This window comes from Barbus barbus (assembly GCF_936440315.1).
Source record: "Barbus barbus genome assembly, chromosome: 33".
NCBI classification, from domain to species: Eukaryota; Metazoa; Chordata; class Actinopteri; order Cypriniformes; family Cyprinidae; genus Barbus; species Barbus barbus.
In genome coordinates, this window is record NC_136761.1 from 11,470,514 (window position 1) to 11,490,813 (window position 20,300).

Here is a 20,300-nt window from a genome sequence, read left to right on the forward strand (position 1 = left end):
TCAATTGGTCATTGGGGTGTTTTTATTGCACAGACCTGGCAACCATGATTTTGTGAAAAGCCAAAGACAAATTTGCACAGTAGTGAACAATTATTGTGATATATTATCTAATCTAATCTAAATAACTTAGACTTGCGGCTCGCATGCGACCACCAGCTGCGGCAAAATGACGCAGACGCGAAAGAAAGCTCACATGTAATGATCCAAGCAAATGGCTACAAGAAAAAATGAAAGAAAAGGGAGAGAAAAAAGGCGACAAAGTCGTGACAGAAGTTTTTGTGTGTGTGTATGTGTGAGAACATCTCATTGTACAGAGGAGGTTTTGAAGTTTCTCTCTCTGCTCTTTCCCCATGAGAACTGGCCTCCCTCTTTCTTCCTGTCAGCCCTCCAGATTGTTCTCTTTTCTCTGCACCATTCTTTCCCTCCATCCTGCACAAACGAGTGTCGGGTTGCACTCAGCACCTGTTGGGGGTTCACAGCTAACGAGTTCAAGGACTCCATTACTGCATCCACAGAACAAGCCAGACACAGCAGTAGTCACAGGGCCAGGTGTAGATGTGTGATAGAGAAAGAGACTGCTTTCTGAAGTGTTCACTGCTCCCTACATATTGGGATATATCTAGAAGTTCACTAGACAAAATACAATAAATATGAAAGCAGTATATTGCAAAGTTACCCAATTTGTACATATATATTGCTTTTAATTATTATTTTATTTATTAATTCATTATTTTCAATCTTCAATCTATTCTTTAAACATAAAAAATTAAACATGCTGATGCCTTTAAAACAGACAACAGACTATAAATTACTGCAGCGGCTGTTATTAGTGCAGCACAAGAGCAGTGAAGTGTAGAAAGACTTCAGTTACCACCCTACACCCATACTAATGCACCAAGAGAGAACAAGAGTAATTAAACTACAGAAAAGAAAGAAGTGGAGTGGAGAAGTGCTGTTCAGGTGATGGAGGGATGGAGATGGAGAGAGAGAAGGGTGATAAAGAAGTAATGAAGGGGACCGAATATGAGAGTGTGCAAACGGCAAGAGCTTAGTGCTCATTAAAAACACAGGCCCCATTAGAGAGCAAACTACCCGTTTGAAAACACACTCACACTCACACACACACACACACCCTGAAATAGTGCAAGAGGCTGAGGAGAAAAAGAGAGAAATCAGATTGTAGGACATTGTCATACTGTTTGGAAACAATGTTTTTTAACAACCGAACAAATCATTGTCTCATATCTGCATTAGCAGGCAAATTTACCCAGCCGTATGCAAATGAGATCTCTTTAATATGTCGGGGGTTTTTTCTCTGGGAAAATAAATATTTCATCCCCAGAATTATCATTTTGTCATTATTTATACACAAAAAGACTTTTCTTGGCTGTTATTTTGAATATAATGTCAGTGAATGAGAACTGGTGCTCGCAAGCTCCAAAATTACCAAAAAGCATCATAAAAGGGCCATAAAAGCTGTTCGTATAAAGTGTTTTGAGTCACGTGAAAACTTTTTGTGATAAACAGGCCAAAACATTTAGATCCTAGCTCTGCATAGTGAGGTAATAAGGTAATAAATTTTTTTAATAAGTCAGATCTTTTTAAAGAATCTGTTGATTCAGGTCACAAAAATGAATCAGACTTATTTGGTTATTATTTTCAAACCAATTATTCGGTCACAACCTAAATTTCAGCCTGTTCATGGCACAAAGCTATCAAATGACTTCAGAAGACCTATATACATCTATATACCTTCACTTCTATCTCAGTATTTTTGTCTTGTTTGCCAGTAAAATATTGAAACACTCTTAAATCAAGAAAATTACCCAAGATATGTTATGTATAAAGATATGTATATAAAGATAAGTTTTGTTTTCTGAAAAATGCAATCAAAATGAAGTGAGTTTATGCCTAAAACAGGAAGAAGAAAAAAATACATAATGGGCTTAGAAAAATAACCTTGTTTTCCCTTTGAATTAATTTATTTTTCTTATCCCTCGGGCAGATGTTTTTCTTGCTTTAAGCACAAACACACTTCATTTTCATGCATTTTTCAGAAAACTAGTTTCACCCCGGTTTCACAAACAAGGCTTAAGCCTAGTCCTAGACTAAAATGCAAATATGAGCTGTTTCAGCTGAAAGAAGCTTGCACTGACTGATCTTAAAACAAATCAGTGCCTTTGTTTTGTCTTTAAATGCACACCAGTAATGTTTTTTCTAAGGCATATTTATACAAATTACTTAAATGTCCTAATTGAACAATGGCCTAATCCTGGTTTAGGCTAAGCCCTGTCTGTGAAACTGGGCCTGAATATCTTAAGGCACTTCCCGAGTAAATATATCTTGATTGTAAGAAAGCTCAGATAATTATGCATTGCATTGTTTATGGTGATTTTACATATATTTTGAGTCCTGAATGTTTCAGTTTTCATTCATTGCAAGTGCATGGAAATAAAAGACCAATGCACACTTCAAACTTTTGCTTATGTATCCTGCCTCTCAGAACGAACACTGTTATTGTGGTTATAGTGTTACTGGGATGCTGGTGCTTAATGAGTGTTTTTCTGGTGACTATAATTGGTCTATATTTGCTGTTTGTTTGTTTTATTCATCAATATTTAATTGGCAGTGTTATGCACTAAGAAATTCCATTGCTTTGGCAAAGCCATTGCAGAACAGTCAAACTAGATCTGAATCCAGACTATTGATGTTGTGCTGTCTCTTAATCAGATGTAGGAAGAGCAGCAGAAACAGACGGAGCCTTTGCGAGACACAGACCGACTGCTGAGCTACTGCTGTAATGAAATAAAGATGTTCTGGAATGATGCCTGGCGCTCTGGACACCAGCGGGGATCTTCACAGAACAAACCTCTCACAGATCTGGACTGGGCTAAACCACAGGCTCTCTAAAGCATGTCACTCCTCGGCGGCCATCTGAGCTATGCTATTGTCATGTGAGTATATGTTTGTATGGGAAAAGCCTGAGACCTCCAATCATGTTTGCCTAGCTTGCATCACATCACTAATAAAATGCAACAAACATGGTATCTTGGTAATAGTTTGCGTGACTGCGTGTTTTGAGTTTGAGCTCCATCAAATTGATTCTTTATGGTGTATTTTCTATCTTAAAAACAATTTTATACACTATCATTTTCGTTTCTATAACGTGTGAATATATCCCCTATAGCATTCTACTCCGTGTGTTTCTCTGCACAGGCCCTGTGCACCCAGGACGTGATCTTCCCAGATGTCCTTCACTCCGGCGCCGGGACGCCACGGACCCTGGGTGCACCAGCAGCGGAAGATGCGAGCCAGGCCCCGGGCGACGACCTCTCCCCCTCCGCCACCTCTGGTCTTCGAGATCTCCACCCGGAACTGCTTCGCTCCCCTCCGCAAGACGAAACACGTCGCTGTGATCGTCGGAGACTCCATCGTCCGGCACGTCCATGCTACGTTAGCTGAAGGTAAAGTGCACACTCACTGTTTCCCCGGTGCTCGTGTTCTCGATGTTTCTGCACAGATATCCGCGATCCTGAAGGGCGACGAGAGCATTGGGATGGATTCTGATTGACTGTCAATGATTTTATTTTTAATTAGCTGGGGAAAAATGCTCTGAAAGTGATTATAAAGATATTGTTCCTCTGTGTGATTATCATTATAGTTGGTGTAGACTTTACTGTTCTCATAGAATTAGAACGATTACAACTTTATCGTTAACATTATAGTTGTTGTCCTTGGTGTGAACCCACCTTTATACTGTCTGTGGCCAATTCAAACAGATCTTCAGAAACCTAACATCCCTGAATGAACCAGGTTATACAGAACTAAAATGACAAAAGACAAATGGATTCAGTCTGTGACTACAGGTCGATCAGTCTATGACATAGTATTTCTTTGTTCTCATTGTGTTCTGTGAAATGGCTCACTTTGACCCCTGTCAGGAGGAAAATTCTGGATCATTTTCATTGTGTGTGACTCAATTAAGGGTTTTAATACAGAAAGTACCATAAAAGAGCACATTATGACACGCTTCAGTAGACAGTATTGATAACACAACTCTATCCCGCTCTCTCTCTCTCTCCTCAGTGCAGTGTTCTGTGTTTCCTGTGACAACCTATCAGTGTACTCAAATCTATGAGCCATGGAGATGCATGGCCGCCTCCAGCCCTGCTCTCAAAAAGCATGACTCAACACTCCCGAGAGTCCTCCCACCTCGTAATCCTCTGCCCAAGAGATGGCCACCACTCGAGACCAAAGCCATGTTGCTGAAGGTAAAGCCTCGCTCGCGATAATGGATACATTTCTCAGAGCTTTGGTTAATGTGATACCTTGCGAAAAATGTGATATGTGGACGCTAATTTCATGGGGCAGTGAAAAAAAAGCAATGAAAAATTTCCACTGTAAGCACTAACATCTGAGACCTTCACCTGAAGCAGGTAAATGGATGACTCCTGCACGAGTTTTATGAGAGTCTGCTTGACCTTTTGACCCTCAAGGATTTTGATAGACGTGGAACTAATCAGAGTCAATTTCTTACAAAAGCCTGTGCCAATTTGTCAGCAAGTAATTTCTGTATCGGCCCCGCTGTTCCAGTTTCAGCATTTTCTAAAAATATCCATTTGTGAAGACGATGTCCTCAGGGAAAAAAATGGAATAAAATCACATATTCAAGAAGAATAATGAGGTATTTTTGTGGGTTATTAAGTGGACTTGAGGGGAAAATTGACTTTTTTTTTTCAGAGTAACAGAAAAGTTTGTCTTGGACAACAGCGAGTGTCAAATCTAATTGAAAACCTGATTTATTAACATATAAAGTCAGATTTGCATGGCTAAGGGATGTGTGCTGTGATTGGTGGGTAAACTGTGGATGTGAGCAGTTATTGGTTGGCTTACTGTGAATGAGTGTAGCGACCGGCTACTGTGAGCGTGAGACAGAGTGCATCATTCATTGATCAAAAGTGACAATAAAGACATTTAGGATGTTCCTGAAATAATGCTAATAATAAATGTTTCTAGAATAGATCATCAAATCAGCATATTAGAATGATTTCTGAAGGATCATTTGACACTGAAGACTGGAGTAATGATGCTGAAAATTCAACTTTATATCACCGGATTTTAAAATTGATTAAAATAGAAACTTTTCAAATTGTATTATTATTATTATTATTTTATTTTACAATATTACTGTTTTACTGTATATTTGATCAAATATATGCAGCATTGGTTAACATAAGAGACTTATTTAAAATGCATGAAAAAGCCCTGTAGTGTATAAACGTTTGTGGTCTTGGGTGGATGAACACTTCATTTCCCAAAATGCGTTACATGTGTTAAATTAGTTTGAATTGCAATCTAGTCAATTCCTCTTTCTGTCTTTAATGTAGCCAATTAAAATCAAATTCACACGTCTGAATTGAAAGTGAACAAATATTTAATTCTAAATTTGACCCAACCCTAACATGAGCAGTCATTGGTCAGTTTCAAAGTAAGCAGAGATCAGTCAGTTCCTTTCAGGGCAAAGATAATTCATTACATAACTAGTTTAATGTATGCACACTAGCATTAAAGTATTTAATCTAAAAGTGAATCAGCCTGCAGTCTGAAGTCAAAATTGATACAACTAATGTCAAGTTTGCACTATTGTCTTCCGCAGCATTAGCCACATGAATGTTTAATACTAACCCAAACATTGTCTGTGCTTAAGCTATTAAATGAATCAGACCATCCCTCCATTAACAGATTAAAAGCTTTACATTGTCTCCTTGTGTTCTCCATCTCTACCTCCCTCCTCCATTTCTCCATTTCTAATTGACTGTAGATAGAGTGGAGTAGAATAAAGCTTCCCCGGGGAATCTGGCTGGTTACAGCAGGAATCTCAGTACTGAATAGTTGAGCCAAAGATGAAAACTCTGTCATCATTTACTCACCCTCATGTCGTTCCAAACCCGTATGACTTTCGTTATTTCGTGGAAAATTTTTGAATGATGTAATGTTCGCTCTTTTGAGTCACAATGAATGGGGACTGAATCTTTCAAGCGTCAAAATGGCAAAATCTCCGTAAAAAATAGTCTTGACTCTGTTTTAGGTCTACTGAAGCCATACGATAACTTTGTGTGAGAACTGAAATTAAAGTCATTATTCACTAATAATCTCACCTCCGGTAAACTATTAATGGAAATTAAGAACTGAATCAGTTCTTTTTTTGTGAACTGGATCAATCGATTCATTAAAAATCTGACTTAAAATAATGATTCATTCACAAAACTCTAATGACTTTCAGTGAATAATAACTGTTCCTCACACAAAGCTATCATATAACATCCAGAGATGTTATTTTGAACTAAAACTGTTTAAAAAAAAAAAAATTAATAAATTAAAATAAAATGTGTTTTATTAAAGTACTGAAAAAGTACTTAAGTACTTAAAATTCAGGGGAAAAAAGAAAACAGAAAAATATAACAATTAAAGCTAATTCAAAATATTAATAAAATCTCATAGTTCATATGTTCATGAAATAGTAATAGTTCATACTGTAATACTATAATAAAACTGATGACAGGCCTGAAAGGTTCTCATGGACTGCTTTTATCTAACTTTTAATTAAAAAAATTACGCTGAAATTATTCATCAGTATATTCTTTAAAAAAAATCACCATGCGTGTTCCATGGAAGAAAGTAAGTCAGACATGAGGTTGAGTAATGACAGTGTTTTCATTTGTGGCTCTGTTTAAAGAAAACCGGAGAGATAGAGTCTGACTGATGTAGTCGATTGCCTTATTAAATGATAAAACTATCAAGCCTGCCTTCTGGCCAGAGAAGGAGACGCCGCACAATTATAGAGCGAAACAGAGAGACGCAGAGGAGGGGTGCTGGATTTCTCGAGCCATCAGGCAGAGACAAATCCTCGCAAACACAAAACCCAAACATTCCCCGGTGTAAGAGTTGATGTCTCTTTGGAGAATTATGATCCGAAGTGCTCATCGGAGGGCAGTGGCTTTGGCAGGAGTGTGTTCACGTATGCTTCTGCTAACAGAGATGTATTCTGGGAGGGGAAAGGCAGAGATCGCAGACTGTGTGATTAAACTCAGTGGGACACAGAGAAATCTGATTAATAAATAAACACTTTCTCACCGGCTTCCATATGCCGGAGAGACTCCACCAGAACCTCGGCTGCCTTTATCAGAGGTGATGATGCTCTGATTAACCCAGATGCAATTAGAACAATGACACGCCCCAGGGGAGGTCACCGACTGCACAAGCCAGTGTGAATCACTGATAATATATGCAAAACACACACCCAGATCACAATTAAAAAGAAAATTCTGTCATCATTTACTCAAATCTGAATGACTTTCTTTCTTCTCCATGAATACAAAAGAAGATCTTTTGAAAAACCTATTTTGTCTACACAATAAAAGTCAATGGGGCCCAATGTGGTTGTTGGACAATAATACACAGAGACATATTTAAAACATCTTCTTTTGTGTTCCACTTAAGAAAAAAATTATGTTCTTTTGTCTGAGATGTTTCTCCTAAAGGCCTAATGAATAGTTTTACCACCACAATGTTAAGAGTGGTTTCCAGGTAGTTTCTAACTCAAAAGACTCCACTCACAAATGTCTTTGATATTCTGATTTCTAGATTCGAATCCTTCCTTCAGTTAAAGTCGCTGGGATTTTTCTTATGTCTTATTACCTTTGCAAGCAAAATCATTCATGAGTCAAATGTTGGCATACACTATACCATTCAAAAGTTTGTAGTCAGTACGTTTTTTATTTAAAAGAAAAGATACTTAAATTCAGAATGAATGCATTAATTTGATCAAAAACGACTGTAAATGCATTTATATGTTACAAAATATTTCTATTTAAAAACCACTGCTGTACTTTTGAACTTTTTATTAATCAAAGAATCATAAATCAAGGTTTCCACAAAAATAAAAAGCAGCTCAACTTTTTTCAACATTGATTATCAATAATTGAATTATTTATCATCAATTATGTCATAATTTAAAATATAATACCAAACCATTATTTTAAATTGTAATTATATTTCACAATATTACTTTTTTACTGTATTTTTGAGCATAACAAGACATTTAACAAATATTTAAGAAGTGAAAGTAAGAGAATTTTAATTTTCTTAACAGTAGTTTAGAGCTATAATTTGAATATAGATAATTCGAAAAGAGTTTAATGAGAAATGCTTGAGCTCATATTGAATCTGTTTTGACTGCAGACTTCATGTGGAGACACATGTGAGATTACTGAGGTTTTTTTCTCCAGCGAAACCTGAGAAGCAGCAAAAGTCTCAGTTTGAGCTCCATTTAATCTCATTTTTGCACCTTTCAGCTACCACAGGCAGAGAAGATGACATCTACACAAGCACGGTTGATTTGTTTTCTTTCTTTTATTTGAGATGGTACATTATCATGGATCATAGAGACAGTGAATTCTCATTTTTACACCTGATAGGAAACGGCACATTAACAGAAGATAAGCAGAGGAAAGAATAGCACAGTAAAACAGGTCCGAAAAGTGACCCAGAGGGCAGTGGTCGAGGAAGGGTTCAGGTGTGTTTGTGTGGAGGAGGTTTGTTAAAGGCAAGTCCAATATGGCACAGAGAGACATGCTCGAACCACAGCACACTCCACATCTCCACTCAACCAGTCACTGAATGGCAAGTATTTCAAGTATAACAACTATTTAAAACTTAATCTTGTGTGCTATTTAAGTGTTTTCCCTCTTCAGTTCCTTAATGTTTATGAAGTGTCACATGAAGCGTCGAGCATGACTGAGCATGTGCAGTAATGAGGGAGCTCTGATTGGCCGGCTGCATGACTGGTTATGATGGACACAATCATCATTCAGCGCCAACATTGAGGCAAATAATCAGGCTCAGATGGAATCAGCACACATTTCTGCACTGGACTGGAGGTAAATGCGTGGTAAAAATGTGAGCGGTTGTGGTCAAGCTACACTTCTATTCAATCCTGATTCTTTGTTGATTAGTTGATTCAGCTGTTGATGCATACAAAACTCACATTTGGTAAACTCTGACCTGCAAATTTGTATAGTGAAAAGATTTTTCACCAAAAACGTATTGTTTGCATGTTTTGTATTCATCATTTGTAAGTCGCTTTGGATAAAACTGTCTGCTACACCACAAAAAAATGATTTTCTTAATGAGTATTTTTAACTTGTTTTACAGTACAAATATCTAAACATTCTTAAATCAAGATTATTTAAAAAAGCAAAGTTATTTAAGGTATGAAGTCTTGTTTTCGGAGCTATTAATCAAAATTAAGTGTGTTTATACCTAAAACAAGAAAAAAAAATCAATGGGGTAAGAAAAATAAACTTAAATTCAGAGTGAAGTGCTTTAAAGCACAAAGTCACTTAATTTTGATAATTTATTCAGAAAACTATTTTTTAGAACTTATATAATTTTGCCTAATCTTGATTTAAGAATGTTTAGATATTTACAAAAAACAAGACAAAAACTCATTTTTTTGCTTTGTAAATTAATACACATAAAGGTAAATTTAACATTATTGACCTCGTATATCTCAATACAAAGAATTCAAGCGGCATGGTGGCAAACAATACAATAAAGAGTGCTTTTATAAAATCAGACTACTGCACTGTGATAAAAGTGACCAACGTTCAATAAATAATTTGTTAATGATAAGCAGTATAAACAATTATCCAAATCTTATACTTCATTAGCACAATTAAAGCCTAAAGTGTCACAGCACCTTTAAATTTGGAGTTGAATTGACACTCACCTACAAGTTTCAATGTTGAAATACATTCCTATTTCAGCTGAATATACAGAGAAAACTATACTTAAGCAATTTGTAGACTGGCATAAAAAGCCCATTCAAATCACTTCTCTTTTTTTGAGTCCTGGGCTGGACTATCAGTTTTACCGACCAATGGTAGAGTATTCAGGCAACCTGTTTGAAAGCAATTTAAGCAATCCATGTGCAAACAAGATTGCATTTTAATACAAAAACACGTTCCAATTCTCCAGAAATCAGCAGCTGCTGATTCCATGTGGGCCTGCAACGTGTCAGTAGAGTAGAGTGCTCATTGTTGATAGTTTCATTAAAATTAACTGCAAAACAAGAGAAAATAAATCCGTCAGGCCATTATTAAAAGTGAAAATACAGCGCTGTGAAAAAAAAACATAAGTGCACTCCATAAAAGAAGATTAAACACAGACTATTTTGGGCATCTTCATTAGAAAAACATTAGCAGTGGTGATTATTTTCATGCAATTGATGGTGCATTGTGGGGTGACAAACAGTGGCACACAGTCCAGTGGGCTCACAATGCAGAGCCAGAGGAGAGAGAGAGAGAGAGAGAGAGAGAGAGAGAGAGAATCAACATCAGTACAACTGAAATGAGTTTCAGTACGGGTGCCTGCAGCCGCCAAATAAATCAGTGTCCGCATACTATAATAATAAAGCTATGAGCCTACAGGGTGAACTCCTCTCTCCACTCGCTCTCTCTCTCTCTCCTGCAATTTTCCCGCTCCTCTCTTTCTCTCTCCATCACGCTTACAGCTCTCTCGCCGGGGTGCTTTTTTCTCTAACCCATACTCTCGCTCTCTCTCCTCCACTTTCTCCATCCCTTTATCCCTTATTGTGTGTTTATCTCTTTTCCTGTCCCTTGCTCCCTGCAATCTAGTGCTCGGCGCAGAGGATTCGCCGTGGCAGGTTTCTCTTGTGTACACAGGCGCAGATGGGCACAGAGGAAATGTTAGACTCATATTAAGCAAATCTGTGTGCGGGCCAAGTCGTGGTTGTAATGCGGCACACGCAAGCAAACAGTGAAATTGTTATGGTTAATTTAGTGTGGGATCTGTCTCTCTAGCTCTGTTCCAGAATTAGGCATGTTTTGAACGCTGGTTCAAGACATCGGTGTTCCCGGGTGGATTAGCTAGTTTAACCAGGCAAGATTATGATGGTTAATTAATCAGCTTTATTAGTGAAGTTGTGCTATAAGCATGAAAACTTGACTTAGCTGACTATTTTGAGTTTGATGTTAGCATGTTGCTAAGCTAACAGGATGATATGCCAAATCACATAAAATACAGTCTTGTTTTACAGTTAAAATATATAAAATCCTTGAAACAAAATTAAATTAAGAAGCAACACAGCTTAATGTTTTCTGAGAACTGGAGTGTATTTGTTTTTTTAAGCATAAGTGAGTAATGAACAGATAAAACACTAATATTACATTCAAGTTATAATATCTTATGTGGTGTTGCTCAGGTAATTTCTTTTAAGGATTTTACATATATTTTAATAAAAGCAAATCAAAAAATTATAATTGTAGGGGAAACAATTGTCAGGTAAAATATCTCAGAATCCTCGAAACAAGATAACTTGAAAAACAGCATGACGGAAAATATTAAGACTATTTTTAGAGAATACAAGTTTAGAGAGAATTTTTTTTTTCTTGTGCTCCAGTTAGACTTTCCAAAAATCCTTGAAACAAGACAACATTACTTGAGAGACAACACTGCATAAGATATTAGTATATGATCTCCGATAATACAAGTATATGTTGCACTAGCAGATTTGTTTTTACACATAAATGATTTAAAACTGTTTCCGTCCTTCGGATGAGACGTTAAACCGAGGTCCTGACTCTCTGTGGTCATAAAAAAATCCCAGGATGTCCTTCGAAAAAGAGTAGGGGTGTAACCCCGGCATCCTGGCCAAATTTGCCCATTGGCCTCTGACCATCATGGCCTCCTAACCATCCCCATATCTACTGATTGGCTTCATCACTGTCTCCTCTCCACCAATAAGCTGGTGTGTGGTGGGCGTTCTGGCGCAATATGGCTGCCGGTGGATGCTGCACATTGGTGGTGGACGAGGAGATACCCCCCTTACTATATGTAAAGCGCTTTGAGTGCCTAGAAAAGCGCTATATAAATGTAACGAATTATTAATTATTATTATTATTATTAATACTCATTAAAAATACATTCACTTAAGTTTTAATGTCTTATGTAGTGTTGCCGGAAGGATTTTTAAATATTTTTATGGATGAGCAAGTTAAAAAAGACTAATTCAAATCTCATTAAGAAATAATTTTTGCAGTATATGCACAATAATTAGGTAAAATAGTCATAATTTAATTAGATTTCATTTTTAACAGTATTTAATTAAACATATTTCTAATCAACATTATTCACCCACTTCCTGGAAAAGTGTAGGCCTACTTTAAAATTTGACCAAAACAAGGTATTGTATCTTACTGTATTTCAGTAGCCTTCAAATGCTAAGTAGGAACCTCGCTAGGTCTCGGAACAGAGCTAACACCGCTCTTCTGTCTGTGCCTCCCAAAACCTTTCTGCAATGTGCATCTATTTAACGCACGGCTTATTTGATTTTTTTTTTGTTTTGTTTTTTGAAATATTGTAATGTGAATCACTGACACCCATGCCTTTACTCTCCTCCTCCGATGTCACTCATTCTCTGCCTCCCTCAGTTATAGCTGGGCGGACGACACTGGCCCCCGATAACAATTAAAAAATAACAACAGCCATCATAAAGGCTGCCCGCTATTTCGACAGGTGCATCAATCCAGAGGCGTTCTCGTTTCTTCTCTTAATTAACCCTGCTGATTGAGCGGGCACGCTGCGTGGCTAGCTGACCTTGCCATGGAGGAGAAAACGTTGAGGAGCACGACGTCTGTTCAATCAGAGCGCACCCCTCTATGTTCCTCTGCATAATAGATCAGTTCAGAATCTGATTGTTAAGTCATGTCGGTGTAATCGAAGGTGCTTCTTGAGAATGCTAGATGAGATATGAGCACTTTAGCTAAGCTTTCATTTCTTCCAGAGAAGAGGAGGAGGAGGAGGAGGGTGGTGAATGTGTTCAGTAGCCCTCATGCTCTAAAAACCCATCTGGAAGGAAGTAGACAGAGGCTGCGTCTGACCTGAATCAGTTATTTGAATATCCTTAAAACAAGATGAATTTACTTACATTAGCACTACATTATATATTAAAAGCAATGTATTTTTAATGTATTTTCAACTCATTTATTCTTAAAACTAAAAAATCTACTAGTGCAGTAAGACAAAATACATTTGTGTTTTTTAAAAACAAATCTTAATGTCCTATGCTGTGTTGTTTTATCTTGTTTCAAGGATTTTTTGGTGATTTTTTGAAAGAAGACATTTTTTATTTATGTCTTAATTAGTCTTTTTAACTTGTTTGTCAGTAAAAATCCTGCTTTTGAACTATCTATTCATCAAAAGACTCCTGAAAAAAAATGGGTAACACTTTACTTAAGGCCTTTTATGTGTAATTCATTATAAAAGGTTATTAAAGGGTATATACAGTAAAGGGTAACCAAATTTAAAATGCATAGTGTTACAATGAATTGATAAGTGTTACAATAAGTTGCATTACAAGGCATAATTAATGCATTAGAACTACTTTTATAGTGCATTATGCATAAAGGCTTTAAGTAAATTGTTACCAAAAATTTTATCACAGTAAACTTTTGAAGTTTATCTAAATAAAAGATCTAAATCAAATCTAAATAAAAAGACAGGCTATTTTAATTATCTAGATAATAATATTGTGATGACGTGTCATGTTTTTGAACAGGCATTACAATGGGCTGCCACTTGCGTTCCAAGGGGAATAGGATTCTGCGAGGCACCGAATCTCGTATTTATACTACATCAACGGTCGAGAAGTAAGTTCTCGATCGAATCCAGTACGAGTGCACCCATGTTCTCTCTCTCACTTCCACGGATGGACATGCACAAGAGCGAGGAAAAGAAACGAGATTGAGAAAAAAGCATCGGTGTCAGCAAAAGATTTATAAGAAACAGAAAAAGCATGTGATTCTAGACTGTATGTTTTTTCTCTTCGCTGGAGGGTTTGAGTCTCTCCCCGTCTCCGTCTGTTCCTTCCCTTGATCTCTTTTTTCTATTTCGTTCCCATCACGAGTAATTCGTCCCCGTGAACACACAACAAGATAAACAGTTTGTGTTGTAAGCCATTATCTCTGTGAAAGTAAAACAACAGACACAGGGAGAGGTACCAGGCGACAGGCTGTTGGAAAATGACTTCCTGTTTCTTCCCCTCGGGTTCTAAACCCAGACCGGACTCCAGCACCTGCTGTGTGCCGATATATTTATTTATTTAGTGTGTTTATTTCTTTATTTTCAGCTTTATTACTCATGCTTTTTTCTGTTCGGGGACATGTTTTTTTATTTATGCCCCTGGTTAGAGTGCGCAGTCTGTGCTGAGTCAAAAATGAAAGCACATCGCAGATAGAGCAATAAATGAAAACCGCTTGCATCTGCGCGATCGGCTCCACAGCAGGGCAGCGGCATGTGTGTGTGATTAGGTGTGCGGCCTGATTCCAGAGACACGGAGGCGTGAGAAACGGGAAGATTCGGAAATCATGCTCGACAGGTTTTTTGCTCTCGTGTCAAGCGTATCACGTACTTACAAACACATACATTTTGTCTCATTTCATATGACGACATGATCAGCGACAATAAACACGGCGGGTTTTCTGAACCCAAGGAAAGCCAGCGCTTTACTGGTGTAACTCGCTTTTCTGAAGCACACTGACATTATACAATAGATACATGGCAAGACCAAATCATTCGTTCATCGTCGGCTACTGTCAGTCCGAGGAGTTGTGAATCTTCTGTGTGATTCAAATGATTCAGGCGGGGAATCCCGTTCAGAAAGCGATTCCCTAATGAACAAGCAGCTATATCTATAGCAGACCCTCTTCCCGAGAAGGAGAAAAAGAATGAATGAAAGAAGGAAAGAGGGATAGAACAGTTGTCCGCTCATTTCACACTTCGATCTGTCGTTCTTGTCGTCCCTCGATGGTAGAGTCTGGATGTGAGCGAGTACTTCAGGAGGAAGTGTGTTTGCGTGTGTTGTGTAAGAGTGTGTATGTAGGTGTGGGGGTGTGAGTGAGGGTTTCTACCCCCAGCGGAGGGCAATCAGCAGCAGGACCGTGAGTAGAAAGTGAGGGATGGAGAGGGTGGAGGCCGAGCTGTGGACTCTTCCAGCCTCAGAGCCCAGGTTAGTGACTGTCGCCTTGTCTGAGAACGGAGGTATGATGTTGAACCCTCCTCCTCCTCCGGTTTGGTCTTCTTCCTCCTCCTCTTCCTGCTCCTCCTCTTCTTCCTCCTCATCTTCTTCACTTTCGATCACCTTTTGGAAACAGAGAAATGTTTCTTTAACAACAACACAACAAACTTCTGTAAAACAGGTCACATAGCTTCCGGTTCAGGTCTTTTGTATGTGCTTTGTTAAATATGGAGCTGTTTTACTCAAGATGCCTTCAAAGGAGATACCATTCATAACCAGTGTCCAGACTGATTGATGTCCAGATTGTTTCTCACTAAGATTTTGATATTAAAATTGAATAAAACTGCAAAAAAAAAAAAACTTCTGGTCCATATATTATCATGTAATGAGACCTGATTTTTGTTTGGTCAGACGATGTAGCCCGTTGTTTAAATTGTTGTTACACTGGCTCAGCCAAAAGAGTGCAGACTTGTGACTTGTACATAAGGGTACTGTCATTTTAGACACGTCCAAAACTGTTGCAACAGAGATGGAAATACAATTTTTAAATACATGAATTATGTTTCCATCTTTGTTGCCACAGTTTTGTTAGTGCCTTTTTCTGTTCTAAAGAAGGGTGTCCCAACACTTTTGTCCTTATAGTGTCTATACAAGTCATTGGTGTTTGGTGATGAGTTTTTGGCTCAAGGTCTGCATTTAAAGTCACACCAGAGGAGTTCAGCTGGGATTAGGACTTGGCTTTCTGCAGACCAGTCAAGTTCTTCCACACTGACTGAATCAATCATGTCTTTTTGAACCGTGCCTTATACACAGAGGCACTGTCATGTTAGAATAGAAAAGGGTCCAAACTGTTGCTATAAAATTAGAAGCACACAATTCCCTAGAATATCATTATATGCTTAAACATTAAGATTTGTACTCATAGAAATGACTAAAGTAGTAAAACATGTTCATTAGAAGGAGGTGATCCAATACTTTTGGCAATATAGTGTATATTAAACTTTGTTACATGGAGTTTTATGAGAAACATCTGAGACAAAATTAGTTGAATGGTGATATGAGAAATGAATCATATGAGAAATAAATGAAACACCTGAGAATTACAGTTGTAGAAAAGTAGGAGCAATACGATGGTGAGTGTTTGTCAGGGAGAGGGACGGAGAGATTGTGAGGGAGAGGGATTAGGAACGAACGATAAAAGAAGGAGAAAGAGAAAAAGAGAGTTAGCTAGAGAGACAGACAGATGGGTACGAATACATTAATATTAATGAAGTTTGACTGATGCACCACTGCTTGCAAACACCTTTAGCTAATCCGTTCAGAGAGAGAGAGAGAGACAGGCCAAGAAAGTGAGAAGCACATCAAGAGAGACAGATCAGGACAGACATTTGGAGAGGAGAGATTTGCTGGAAAACACAAGTGAGAGAGAGAGTCTAGGAAAGAAATAAATGACAGCAGAAACTGAATTGAATCCTTTTTGTCTGCAGGCCCAGATTATCTCTAAACTGAATGCTGTGGTCTGTGTGTTCTGAGAACAGAGGATGTGAACGCGGTCCAAAGCGAGGACACGCGAACACAAAGACAGATCAGAGCAGCGTTTCCTGATAAAGTCTGTACGCCTATGGACGCCAAGGGATTATTTGCTTCTCTTTTATGTGGGCAGCAAATATACAACCCATTTTACAATACATAGTCAAGTAAGTGTTGCTATCAGAAACAGTACCATTCCCTGAAGCGCTAAAAGCTGATTGGCTACCAAGAAATTACTTTAGCTGGATATTATGCTACGGCTAATGCTAATAACATGGCCAGGGGGTCAGGGTTTAGCTGGTTAGCTTTAGTATTACACCATTCTGCTGTCAAAAAGCATGTTTCTCTATTGACATCCATTCAAAAGTAGCCAACAACATGCTTTTTGCAAGAAATATCAGTGATTTATTTGGATAATGTCACTCCCTGAAGCTTTAGTATCTTATTAAGATTTTACTTTGGCACCGATATTATGCAAATGCTAATAGCTTGTCAATGGGTCATGGTTGGCTAATGTTAACAGTTTGCCTCTACAGGCTAATTATTTATTTAATTGAACTCAAGTTAAATCACTTTATGTATTTAATTATTAAATTGCACTATATATATATATATATATATATATATAGTAAATTGTAATTTAATTTTTGGAATACGATTACGTAATCCAGATTACATGTAATCAGTTCTACCCAGCTCTTGATCCAACCAAACCAAAAAAAATAATTATAAAATTATATATACAGGTATATTTTTTTTTTTTTTTTTTTTTTGGGTTTGGTTGGATCAGAGCTGGGTAGAACTGATTACATGTAATCTGGATTACGTAATCGTATTCCAAAAATTAAATTACAATTTAAAATACTCGTAATCAGACTACAGTGACTTTTTCATGGATTACATGATTACTTTACCATGTATTATTTTGGAAGGCGTTAGTCTTTCAAACACATTAAAATGCACAAATTCACCAACTTTTTTGTCATCTGATCCTCTTTCACCTTATATATTTTTATTTGAAGTATCCCTGAGATATTAAAATAATGAAGTAGCACATTTGCCTGTTCATGGTTCTCTGACATTGGTCATGGTCACATGACATGCAGGTAAACAAATAAAACTACAATTTCTGTCGTAATTTGGAATCAGTAACGGATTACAGTTTGTAAGTAATCTACCCAGCTCTGGTTGGGATGGTTACTGGCTATCAATAAATGTCTTTGCGAATATTATGCTAATGCTAATAACTTTTCACTGATAACTGTTTCAAGAAATTGTGGCTCAAGCTGTGCAAAGTATATGGTCACTTTCAGATACAGCATAAAACCAAGGCAACCACAAGACTGAGGAAAATTAAAGATCTGATTCATTGACGCTGCCTACTAAGTCTCATTGAGTCATTTAAAGTTTGGCGGCCGGCCATAATGAAAGAAAAATAAAGCTGACACCCTCATTCCAAAGCACAATATAATCTGACTAAAGGGAAGAGCAAATCGATATAGATTTAATTCCTTACCATGATTGTGTTCTTGAGGGCCTGTGGGTTGTGTGATTATTTCTGATTGAATTGAAGGTGGCAGTTCAGGCAGTTTGATTCCGACCCCACACTGATCCCTTTAGGTGCATGTGGCATTTGTTTACCATCTTTGTGTATAGACAAAAACCAAGTGAACATATCCGTGAAATTACCATTTTAAAGTAAGATCGGGCATTTTAACAAGGTCATGTGCGTAGAGGTCAGAGGTCGGACCTTTAATTCAAAGCATCATGACCTATTGATTGGGTCTAAGAAATGGGTCTCTTTTAAAGATGCTAAAGAGATAGAATAACAAAAACTCATTCATTACTCTTGTTCCAAAATATATGCACCACAATTGAATCAATACAGTAAATTAACAAGGAATGTTTAGAAGCATCCCACGACATACACACAGGAAACCAAATTAAATGCAGAAGGTGGGTTTTCTGAACAAGCGTTTTTGTGCTTACTGTAGCGGCTGCAGGGCGATGGTGTGTGACTGTGTGTTTCTGCAGTGACACGATCAGCCACGCATAAGCGTCTCAGTTCGCTTCTCGGATCCATCAGTATGCTCAAAGCACAAGGACTGCGGGTTTGTTGGACCCATCATTTTTGCAAATCTCATGTATCAAAGGCCAGAATTAACCACAAAGCTATGACAAGAATAAGAATCAGGTTTATCCTGATTATACAGAACTCGTACACGTGGGCGGAGCTTTTAAATGGTCCTTCTGTGTAAATTATGTTGAGTTAGCATTGCAGCTGGAGGAGTTTGATTGTGTGGTGGTTGTTTTAAGAAAATGTGTTCCCTACTTACTGCATTGGGTTCAGGCAGCGTGTTGATGTTAAGCTCGTCACGCTGGACCTGAGGGGAGGGGTGAGGAGGAGGAAGGGGCGTGCCTTCTACTGGACGAGGGGTGGAGCTTCCCATGTTATCAATGGCATTACCTGTTAGGTAAAGAGACCTGGTCAGTATTAGGCTTCATTTATTTAAGCCCTATTTGCAAAATAAGAAAGGATAATGATCTAATATATGAAACATTTTAAAACCAATTATAAAGCTCAAGAAATGTAAGAAATTAGAGTTTTGTGGGTTTTAGTTCATATCTGTTCGGCTTGTCTACTCTGAAAATTTGACAAAATATACTTAAAGTCCATACCCAAATTTACCATATACCGTCATCTGATAAAATGGATAAAATATTGATATCATCTTCTGTGCAGGGGTGTATATAAACCTAGGTCAGATAATTTTGTTGAATTTGATGAGAAATGCTTCAGTTCATATTGAAATCTTGATTGCAGAGAAATATATATCATAGTTTAAGCATAGTGTATATATCATAGTTTAAGCATAATATCTATTCTCATATTTTAGAGCAGACACACACTGTTGTTTAAAAGTTTGGGGTCGGTAACATTTTTTAAAAAGCCTTTTTTGCTCAACAACACAGAAATATCATTACAATTTAAAATAACTATTTTATATTTGAGTATATTTTAAAATGTAATTTATTCCTTTGATGCAAAGCTGAATTTTCATTAGTCCAGTCTTCAGTGTCACATGATCCTTCAGAAATCATTTTAATATGCTGATTTACTGCTACTTACTATCAATATTAAAAACAGTTGTTGCTTGATATTTTTGTGGAAGATGTTTGAAATATTTGAAATTATAAATGTAGTTGACATTATAAATGTCTTTGCTGTCACTTTTGATAAATTTTTTGCATCCTTGCTTGAAATTAATGCTGAATTAGAGCAGCTCCAACAACTTCCTGTTTCAATAAGAAATATGTCATACACAAAAAAAAAGTGTGAACGTTAAACCTTTTAAAGGGGTCTGTAAGAAACAGCAAATCTGTCAGAACAGTTCCATATTTACACTTTTCTTGGCAAACATTAAGATGATGTGTAAATGATATTCTGGGATACTCACGCAGGCAGGTGTTGCTGTTGAACATGTGTAGGATTCGCAGACAGTCCTGCCACTGATTCCCGCTGCCTTCGCAATTACACCACTGCGACACCTCTGTACTGCTGTTACTCACGTAGTTTGGTGTCATGATGGTACCTTCGGAGGGAGGGAGAAGGAAAGAGGGGATGAGAGACAGCCAGAGGAAAAGATCCCATGCCAATTAGCCCGAAGCCCAT

At 37.5% G+C, this 20,300-nt stretch overlaps 1 protein-coding gene across 1 annotated transcript in view; it reads right to left on the bottom strand.

Annotated features, from left to right (window-relative positions):
- Positions 1-12,433: 12,433 nt before the first annotated feature.
- LOC306853497 (GDNF family receptor alpha-4-like) overlaps positions 12,434-20,300 on the bottom strand; it is a 30,461-nt gene continuing 22,594 nt past the window's right edge. Inside the window, exons 6-8 of the mRNA XM_079390967.1 lie at positions 20,086-20,220; positions 18,964-19,094; positions 12,434-15,220 (exon numbers count right to left, since the gene is read on the bottom strand). Of these exons, the coding sequence (XP_079247093.1) occupies positions 14,987-15,220; positions 18,964-19,094; positions 20,086-20,220 (500 nt within the window). The 3' untranslated portion in view covers positions 12,434-14,986. The remainder of the gene's footprint in view (positions 15,221-18,963; positions 19,095-20,085; positions 20,221-20,300) is intronic.